This window comes from Anomalospiza imberbis, chromosome 16 (assembly GCF_031753505.1).
Source record: "Anomalospiza imberbis isolate Cuckoo-Finch-1a 21T00152 chromosome 16, ASM3175350v1, whole genome shotgun sequence".
Classification (NCBI taxonomy): domain Eukaryota; kingdom Metazoa; phylum Chordata; class Aves; order Passeriformes; family Viduidae; genus Anomalospiza; species Anomalospiza imberbis.
Genome location: NC_089696.1, coordinates 8,813,731 through 8,823,705, shown reverse-complemented (window position 1 = coordinate 8,823,705; position 9,975 = coordinate 8,813,731). Strand labels below are relative to the sequence as shown.

Here is a 9,975-nt window from a genome sequence, read left to right as displayed (position 1 = left end):
TCATTATTGATGGGTTGGTGGAAGTATCTGTGCAAATACATATCAGTGTGTGCTTTATCATACAGCTCTGCTGACTCAAGGAGTGGGCGATGTGCCTTTCACTCAGAGCCTGCTCACAGAGATAAGTGCTGCTATGGCCTGAGCCACGTTTGGGGTGGACTCAGCTGCACCTGGAGAGCTGACAAGGGGACAGGTGGTGGCTGGAACACACTGTAGTTGGAGCCATTTACATTTAGGAGGGCTGGCAAGACCCTTTTACTGGCCCCATCTTCAGGTCTGCTGGGTGCTCTCCACTCTCCTGGAGCAAGCAGAGAGCACACAGGTGTATTTATGTCTGTCCTGGACTCAAAGCCTTCCAGCCCTTCTTCATGAGCTGGTGACAAAGGGTGAGTTTGCACTGCTGAGCAGGAGCTGGGCTTCCCTGGAGCAGAGGAGAGGTGGTTTCATGCTGTCCCAATGAGCTGCAAGCATGGCTGGAGGCCAGGAGAGGACAACCTGTCTGCCTCTGGGCTTCCACATAGTGGGCCACTGTATATTCAGGTATGTTTTGAGCTGGATGCCTTGTCTTTTGCTGATGGATGAGGACAGGCATTAAAACTAAGTTATGCACATTTCTACTCCCTGTCTTTGATCAATGGAGAGTCTGTAAATGGACTTGTTGCCTGGGTGTTTTGGGACATACCTATTTTTTGTAATATTCATCTACTTGGGGAACTAAATCAAGAGAAATAAATTCAGTGAAGCACTCAATCATCATGAATAATTCATTGTTCTGTAATGTATTTAGGAGTGATAATTAAAATATATTTATTTGGCTTATAATTCATAAACCTGTCAAAAAATTGATCTAGAAAGAGGGTTTATTATTTATTCCAGAGCCAAAGGCTAAAGTGCTGAAATTGTGTGAACTGAAATCTTTTAGCAAGATGAGATACAGTCCTTAGTATTTCATACTTCTTAAATGACTAAAAATATTCCCACAGAGATGAGCTGTTGAAGCTGTGCTTCCCTCAGAGCACATCCCAGCAAAGCTGTAACCACAGCAGTGCGCAAGGTATGGGCATTTCAAGTGTGTAACTTCCAATATCAAAGTGCTCTTGGAGAGAGCTTGAAATTCATGCAGCCTGAGGCAGCTCTCCCCAAGCCTCTGTCATCTGTCATGCTGTGGCAGCAGGCAGAGCAGGGAGATGGAGGGAAAAACACATTAATATGAGAACAGTGTTGTGTCATTTAAAGAGATGCAATCTGAGCAGAAGCTTGGTTTTGGGTAGGTTCAGTTCTTTGTTTTTCAGTCCGTGCTCTTCATTCTTTGCCCACCACGGGTATCCCTTTTCTGTGCTACCCTGGGGATCAGAAAATTATTGCAGGGGTGGCTGGCACATCTGTGCTCTGCAGCACCACATCCACAGTCCCTAAAGAGGGATGCTGCAATGGGCTCAAGTCTTCTGCTGCTCCACGCTTTCTTTAACATTTAGGTCCTCCTTCAGTTGCAAGCATATTGTTCTCCATTCAGCTATAAAGATCCCATGGGCACTGGTGACCCTCTGGCTAGGGAAGGGACTGGTTCTGGGCACTGCAACATGAGCCCGGTGCTGGTGAGATGTTTGTAAAGCCCTCAGTGAGGGATCCACTCCCTTGCATGGGTGGGACCTCAGCCAGGTCATGGATGTGTCTGTTCACACGAATGCTGAGAGGGGAAAGTGAACCTTTTGCATTCACCATTCTCCTCCCCTGTTTGCAGGTACCACTTTAGGGATAGCAAAGGAAACAGAAGACAGAATGTGTTCTGGAAGTAAAGAAATAACATTCAAACATGAACCAGCTTGTTGTAAAGGCAGTTTGTTCTTGACCTCAGTCTCCCTTAGAAGAGCCTGGGCCATTCCTGTTGTTCCAGTGGGTATGCTTTGCATTTGTATCTATGTGAGAAACTTGTATTTTACAGTTCCAGGGAGTAAATATGATGCCTTCTGTATCATAAATTTTAAAAAAAGAGATTTAAATTGAATTGGGTAGGACATGAAAGATGCTCCCACCTCTGTTCAAGTGGTTGACACTGTAATAATTAAACCTATGACCCCATATGTAAAAATAGCTGTCATTAAATGAGCTCATCTGAATGGCCTTAAAGATAGCAATATGCTGCCCTTGCTGCCTTGCAAATGAAGTAATTGTGTTGCTTTGCATCGATCTGTGCAAAGTTTAATCTTAGTTAAAGAGACGCAGCCTGAGAAACCACTGTGGAGAGATGCTGGAAAGAGATCAAATTTAGCCCTCCTGCTGAGATTTCAGGCTCCATCACTGTACTGCTCATCCCCTCACAGGGCAGCCAAGCAGGTAAAGAATTTACTTTGAACCAGAAAGATTGGGTTGAGGCTGATTTTTAGCCATGATTTCAACAACTCCATGTGCACACATCTCCTAGACCAGGCACTGTGCTGCAAGGTTTTAATTTCAACTGATGCTGAGCAGTGCTTGCAGCATCCCCCCAGCATCTTTCCACCCAAATTGGGTGTGTCAGAGCAGTGCACAGCACACTGCTCTCTGTGGGCTGGTGTCACTGGGGTGGTGTTTCCTGATGGAGATAATCCAGCTGGGGATTGCTGCCAGGCTCCATGTGTGGGTTTGGGTGTGGTGTGAAATCTCCCTGAGCCCAAGGATCTCTGCTCCTATCCCTCTGGGAATGCAGTGAGAAACAGTGCTGGCTTGGGTCCTTTGATAGTTTGGGGTTGCTTTGTCTTCTCTGCAGGTCACTTTCTTTTTAAGCCATTAGCTTTCCCCTCTCTGTCCTTGGCAGGATGAGGTGAGGGTCCAGGACAGGCCTTCCTAGAGCTGCCACTGCCCTCCAGCCCTGCAGAACAGGTCTGTGATCCAGAGCATCCGCTTTTCCCACCCTAATTGCTGAGTGCTGATAAGCCAGCTTCCCCAGACAGATCCTCCCTCACTCAGGTTTTCTCCCACGCTGTATTTTCCCTCCTTTTCCCTGGGTGGGTGATCCAGCTCAGGCTCATCAGGAGAGCGTCAGCTGAGCCAGGATCATCTCATTATTTGGGGCTGTAAGCCGATAACAGAGCTTGTTCCCTGTTGTGTGCTTCACTTTGATTCTGTGAGCTGAATCTCATCACTTTGTGCCTAAACTTCAACTTTGTAGCTCGCTGCTGCAGGGTATTTGTCAGGCACAAAACCCCTTCTCTAATTTCATGGCAAGCTTAGGGGTGCTTAAACCCAAAACAGGAAGACCCAGTAAAGACAGTGACTGAAGGGGACAAGGGCAGCTGCTGCTGCTGCTTTGCTCTTTGGAAGCCACCAGTGATGCTGACACAGCCCTGCTGAAACAAGCACAGAGCTGTGGGACAAGCCTGGTGTCTCTTCTCCAGCTGCCTTGCCCTGGTTGTGAAAAACAGAAACGGCACAACCCCAAACTGGTATAATGAAACTGCTACAATCCTCATTTAAAATACTTTGCTTTAATCAGTAAATTAGGGCTCAGCTATGCCATCACTTTTTATTAGTTAAGCAAGTTATGGTGCAAATACACATTTCAGTGACTTACCATTAATTAAGCTAAACTGTTTCAGTCAGTGACTAAATTCACATTTGAACACACTCAAATGCATCGAAGTTTATTTAGATGTGCATTGAACTGTTTTTTGTTAAACTATTTTAACACAAGCACATGCAAGGTTTGGCTCTATGTGATGTGATGCTTCTTAAACCTGGGGAGTCCACAGTGGGGATCCTCAGACCCACAACGTCTGCTGAGCCCTGGGGGTGGCAGGGAAAGGGAAGGGCCGAGGAGGCTCCTGCATGGAAGGTGACACACTGTGGCCTTGGCACTAGCACAGCGTGACCACCTCCTTTGCTGCCCTAGGAGAGTTAGCAGGGCTTGTTGGCTGGAGTGTTTAGATTCAGCACTGGAAGCTGTGACTGCTGTCATTCAAATGTGGATTACATCAAAAACTGAACTTAAAGAGCAAGTGCAAGACTTACAGTCTTGACCTGGAGAGCTTTCGTGTTTCCATTTTCAATGTAAGAAACATTCCCCATCTCTGCTGATAACCCTTGTGTATGATGGTTGTGTACCTGCACTCTCCTTGCTGAAAGGTGCTTCCTTTTCATGATGCTGTTGCTGGAATTCTTCACAATATGAGCCACTTCAGCTTCATGGAGACCACGGGACAGCAGAGTCCCAGACTCACAGCTCATCAGACAGAACTCAGTGTGCCAATGACACTGATGCAGATGGGCTGGGGGTTTCATTCCTGACTCACTGCTTAGCTGGAAATACATAGGCATGTCTTCCTGAATGCCAGGTAATGGGTAAGTATTAAATAAATGCCCTGCTCAAACAAGTTTCTATGCAAAAAAAGTAATCCTTGGGGGTTTTCAAATGAGATGGAATAAACTGGAAATGAACCAGCTGATGCTAGTACTGATCACCAGCATAGAGCCAGGATATTTCTGTTTGTGATAAGGACAGGCTTCGACAAGAGATTGTTGTATGAATTTCTCAGGAAGCCATCCTACAGAAAGGAAATCCTGTATTGAGCTGCATGTGGTTTACAGCAACCCAGTCTGCTTGCAGCCTCTCAGATTAAGAAGTGCTACACCCTGCTGATAGTTAGTGAGCAAACAGACTGGCAGAGGTGGCAAGCACATACACCCTCTCCTGTTTTCCCATCCCCTGCTGCTGTGGCTGGCAGAGATCTATTAGTCCACAATAAAAAAATGGATTTATGTCTGTCTGATGCTGTTGGTTTGTACTGTAGTTAATAGTATCCCATAAAATCTTGAAGTCAGAGGAATAGCAGGCAAAGGATATTTATTTTGATCATGGCATCTCCTTGGCTGGACCATCCAGTGGGCTGTGGGAGATATGTGCTGGTAGCTTTGCTTTCAGAGGAAACAATTAGAAGAGTAATTACTGGGACATGAAGCCAAGTGACCAAACATTCAGACTCGTATTTTTTTTGCAATCAGTCATTGTACTTTTCTGCTATAGACTGTTTAATAGTGCATTATGAGAAGATGGAGGTAAAACCCATTTGCTGTAGAAAAGCAGCTGTACACCACTGGGGCAGGAAGGGATCTCCAGAGACTTCTCCTGCACCTGCAGTGGACTGTGCAGCTCTGGTTCAGCAGGGCAGATACCAGCCTGGGATAGCTGGGAGGAAATCTCAGGCTTGTGTCTCAGGTAGATCATACAAGCATCAGTCAAATATCATCACCTGTTGGTGCCTTCTGTCTTTCTGCTTCCTTCCAGCTCCTCAGGTGGTGTGCTCTGCCTGCATCTCTGACAGTGGCTGGTGTACTGGAGCATGAACAGATCAGTCACACAGAGGTATGAAATACTGCCAGCTGTGGAGAAACTTTAATGGATGCTCTGACCCACTGCTTTCTTTTGCCTCTGCAAATCTCCCCCAGGACTATCATGAGCTATTTTTAGCTCAACTTGTTTAAGAATAACATTATTCCTTATTTAGTGAGCAGGATATCCTGTATATGGGACATTCTGGAGTGAGTGTTTAGATAACATTTAAACAATGGGTGATTTAAACAATGGTATAGTAAAAATTGATGTTATGAATTCTCTCTGGTCACAATTTTGAGGTCATGTTTATTAGTGTACAGCCTATTATTTTTCTTGAGTACGCAATTGCTATTAAAAACTTCATAAAGCTGAGCACCTCTGGGACGTCTCCCACCTCTGATGTACTTGCATTTTTCCCAGAGACTCACCCTGTTCTCAGGGAGTCATGAAGCAGCCAATGTCCCAGAAAACCAGCCACTGGCCATCTTTCATCAGCTCAAGGCTCTACAGATTTCATCTTGCCTCTGGCTGAGGAGGAGAGAAAGGACTAATTTAATTTAAACAGCAGTGGTAAAAATCAGTGCTGTGGATTCATTCTGGTTCTGATGTTAAGGTCACATAATGAGCATTCAGTCTGTTACTCTGCAGCCTGAGAGAGTCTCCCCCAGCAGCACCTGGGCGTGTAGAAGCACGTGCTGAGTGTGTTTACACTGCCTGCTGTGGCTGGTCACAGCTCTTGGCCAGCTGGCCCCGGGGCTGTGCCACTGGCTGGGGTGACATCTGCGTTTCCTGCAGCCCGTGGGGCCCACGGCTGGCTGGGAAGCTGCAGCACTGCCCCGTGCAGAAGTCCCACAGGGATAACTGCTGTGCTGGTAAGCTCTAGGTCCCCCGTGGGCAGCAGGCATGAAGGGCTGTGCCAGCTCCTGCAGATGCAGCTGTCTGTCTCCTGAGCGTGGCTGTGCAGCTAATCACATCAACCCTGCATGAAAAGAGAGCGCAGACCGTCTTGGAAAATCAGTGTGCCTGGAGCAAGGCCCAAAGGCATGTGAAACATGCTGGGCTTGAGGGTGAAACAAAACCACAGGCTAGTAAAAATTGAATGTATGAGCCAAGGGTTCAGAGTTCAACAATATTTTCCAATAAAACCTCTTGAAGGATCCATTTAATACCAGGACAGCTGTGTTATTTAAACAGTTTGGAGTTTTGGGGGTGCAGGACAAAGTAAAGTGATGGGTCACAGGCAATTAGCAGAACAATGAATGGTTTTGTCCCCTCATTCAGCCTTGTGAAGAAATAGAGGAAAACATGAAACAGGGAATGGGAAAGAAAGATGCTTTTCATTTCCTGGGTTTTCTTTGCAAGATGTGGCTGTTGTGGGATGATATTTCTGAGTAGCAAGGCTATGGACTTAGCTGGCTGGAGCTGTCAGAAAACATGCTTTTGGTTGTAGGACATGCAATATTTTGCTGGCTGAGATGTTGTAAAATTGCCTGCTGTTTCTTGCCTTTACATCTGCTTTATTTTTAATTTTAAAAATCCCCAATCTCCTGATTGTAACTCCAAGAGTCAGAATTGTAGTGATTAGGATTTCTCTTTGTATCTCTCAAGTGTACTCTTGACTCTCACCCTAATTTGGCTACCCATGAATTAATTCAGGCTGCTTGACCTTGGTTACCTAGTTTGCCTTTGTGTGCTGCATCTTGGCTGTGCAACATGTGCTACTTCCTGTCAGGTATGATTTTTATGTACCTAAAGTCATATTTTGTTTCATATAAACACAATTACACAACCAAACATTTGTATGGCATATCTCTTGGTTCTCTGATCCATTCCATGTTACAGCATTTGCAGCTTGCTGGGTTCAGTCTCTTGTGTTCAAGCACTGCTTTTCACTTATGTGGAGCCACCCATGGCACTGTGCAGATGGAGCAGCAGGAACTTTATCACCTGAAATTAAACTGAGCCGAATGCTTACAAAGATGGTCCTTAAACTTCAGCAAACAGCTTCAAAACTCTGTAAATATTTATTAAGCAAACAGAAATTGAGGATGATGACCCTGTCCCCATCAATATTTGAGGCAGTTTAGCATACTCCCAGCAAACCATGTGTTTAAAAATCATCTCAAGTATCTGCGTGGATTTAACCCCTGGGGTTATTTCATCTCTTAATTTGTTAATAATTTGGGCATAAGGTAAAAAACCCAAGGCTTTTGAATGATTCTATGACTGCAGGCAGCTGTTAGTACGGCAGCAGCCCGTACACCCCCTGGTGCACCGGCACTAATGGTTTTGCCGCTCCTTTGGCACCGAGACCCTCAGGCAGAGCTGGGAACGGGCGGGACTCGCCTGCAGCGGGCCAGGCCCGTAACACTTATTTGAGGAAAAACGTGCAACGTGGAGCCTGTGACACGACACCGCCGTCCCCTCAAGCGGGGGCACAGCAACTCGCAGCTTCACAGCAAAACGCGCTGCGGGACGCTGCTGCAGTGAGGGGGGCACGGAACCCGACTCTCGCTCCCCTTTCGGGGCCGGCGCGGGCAGGGCTGCGGGGGCTCTGCCTCCCTGGGCGGGAAGGCGGGAGAGCGGCAGATCGGGAAAGCGGCAGATCGCGACATCGGGAAACCGCGACCGCGCGGGCGGCGCCGCTCCCCGCCCCGGGCCGGCCCCCGTCGGACAACGCCCCCGGCCCTCGGGCCGCCGCCCGCGGCATTTCCTCTGAGCTCAGCCGGCGGCTGACGCGGGGCCGCGTCCCTCGGAAGAGGAAGCCGGCAGCGGAGCGGAGCGGCGCCGGGGCAGGCAGGGGCGCGGCGGGGCGAGGGGCAGCGGCGCGGCCCGCGCTGGGGGCGGCCGGGGCGGCGGAGGAGGGGGCCGGCGGGGGCGGGCGCTCCCCTCCCGCGGGGCTGGGCGGCGGCTCCCCCCGCGGCCCGAGCCCCCGCCGCGCCCTGCCCGTTTCCCCCCTCCGCGTGCGGGGCTTCTGGCCGCTGCTGACCGCGCTCTGCACGGCGCTCCTCTGCCTCTTCCAGGCTCTGCGCGGCAGCGCGACCGGCGAGGGCGCGGGGGGCCCGGAGGACGCGGCGGCGGAGGCGGCGGGGTCCGGGGTGCCGCTGCTGAAGGGCTCGGCGCTGCTGCTGCTCGGCTGCCTGCTCGCCCGCTGCTGCGGCGCGGCGGGCGGCGGCCCCCGGCGCGGCGGGGCGCGGTGCACGGCGGGGGCGCGGCGCGAAGCCCTGGAGCGGTTCCACGCGCGGCAGCTGCGGGTGTCGCCGCACGTGCTGGGGCACAGCAAGGCGCACGTGGGGCGGGTGGTGGCCGAGCTGGTGCGCGCCGCCAAGGCGCAGGGGCTGCAGCCTGGCCCGCTGGCTCTCAGCCTGCGCGGGGACTTCGTGCGCATCGGCAGCGCCTACGAGCAGCACAAGGTGCGCAGCCCCGACTGCTTCGACATCCTGGTGCCTCTGCGGCTGCCGCCGCACCTGGAGCCCCAGCCGCGCTGCGCTGACGGGCTGGGGCCATGCGGAGCCTTCGTCTGCGGCCTGCGGGCGAGGGACGGCTGGACACGACGCTGCCGGCCCTTTGCCGAGGGTTTCTGCGTGGAGCTGCAGGGCCGCAGCCACCTCTCCTCGGGGCTGGTGCTGCGCTGGTTCCAGGGCCATCTGCAGCGGTGCCTGGGAGCCGTGCGGTATCGGCTGCAGGAGCGGTGCCGCGTCAGCCTCTCGGCGTGCCCCGGGCAGCCGCCCACGCTGCACATCGTGCCCTGCTCCGACTACGTCTGCTGCCACATCTCCATGGCCGTGCGCCTCATCCCAGCCATCCCTCTCGGCGACGCGCTCTACCTCACAGCCCTGCCGCCCGAGGGCCCCCACGGCTCCCTGGCCCCCGAGGCGCTCTGGGGCCTCAACGCCTCGCGGCAGGAGCAGCGGCTGCTGGGCTGGCTGAAGGAGCAGGCCCCGGCCGCCTCCTGCCACCTCAAGTGCCTGCAGATCCTCAAGGGCCTGCGGGACGTCCGCAGGCACGGCCTGGAGGAGCCCTTCTGCTCCCAGTGGGGCCGAGTGCTCTCCTCCTACATACTGAAGACGGCCCTCTTCTCCCTGCTGCTGCAGGGGCCCTTGGAGGCCTGGGATGAGCAGCTCCTGGTGGAGCGGCTGGAGGACCTGGTGCTGTACCTCAGGGACTGCCTGCGCAAGCAGGTGCTGATGGATTTCTTCCTGGGCAACACCAGCATCCCCGAGGCCGTGGCACTGCCCCGGTTCCTCAAGGAAGCGGCCCCCGTGAACTTGCTGTCTGCCTTCGACGGGCCCACGCTGGACCTCGTAGCCTTCCAGCTGATCAGCACGTGGATCCAGGCCCCGCACATCATCAGGATGTACAGCAGTCCCCGGTACTGGCGCCCGGTGCCCGCCCCGTGCCGCCACATGGCTGAGGCCAAGCGGGAGCCGCCGGGAGAGTGAGCTGGTGGCTGGGAGCGCTGCTGGCACCCCGGGACTCTCCGGGACATCGCACGCTCCCAGCTCGCTGGTGCTTCAAGAGCCTGCGTCTGCCTGAGGATGGTGGGACTGATGAAACGTGCTTCTGTGGTTCTGTTCCTGACCCCAGAAGAGCGAGCCAAGACTTACTGAAATTGTGATTCTCATTCTCATTGCTTGTACGTGGGAAAATTCTGACAAATTCTGGGG

General features: G+C 52.0%; 1 protein-coding gene across 1 annotated transcript; it reads left to right on the top strand.

Annotated features, from left to right (window-relative positions):
* Nucleotides 1-469: 469 nt before the first annotated feature.
* ITPRIPL2 (ITPRIP like 2) lies at nucleotides 470-9,773 on the top strand. Its single transcript, XM_068207423.1, has 4 exons — nucleotides 470-540; nucleotides 1,742-1,792; nucleotides 2,795-2,800; nucleotides 7,620-9,773. The coding sequence occupies exons 1-4, from the start codon at nucleotides 470-472 to the stop codon at nucleotides 9,748-9,750; spliced, it is 2,259 nt and encodes a 752-aa protein (XP_068063524.1). The 3' UTR covers nucleotides 9,751-9,773.
* Nucleotides 9,774-9,975: the final 202 nt, after the last annotated feature.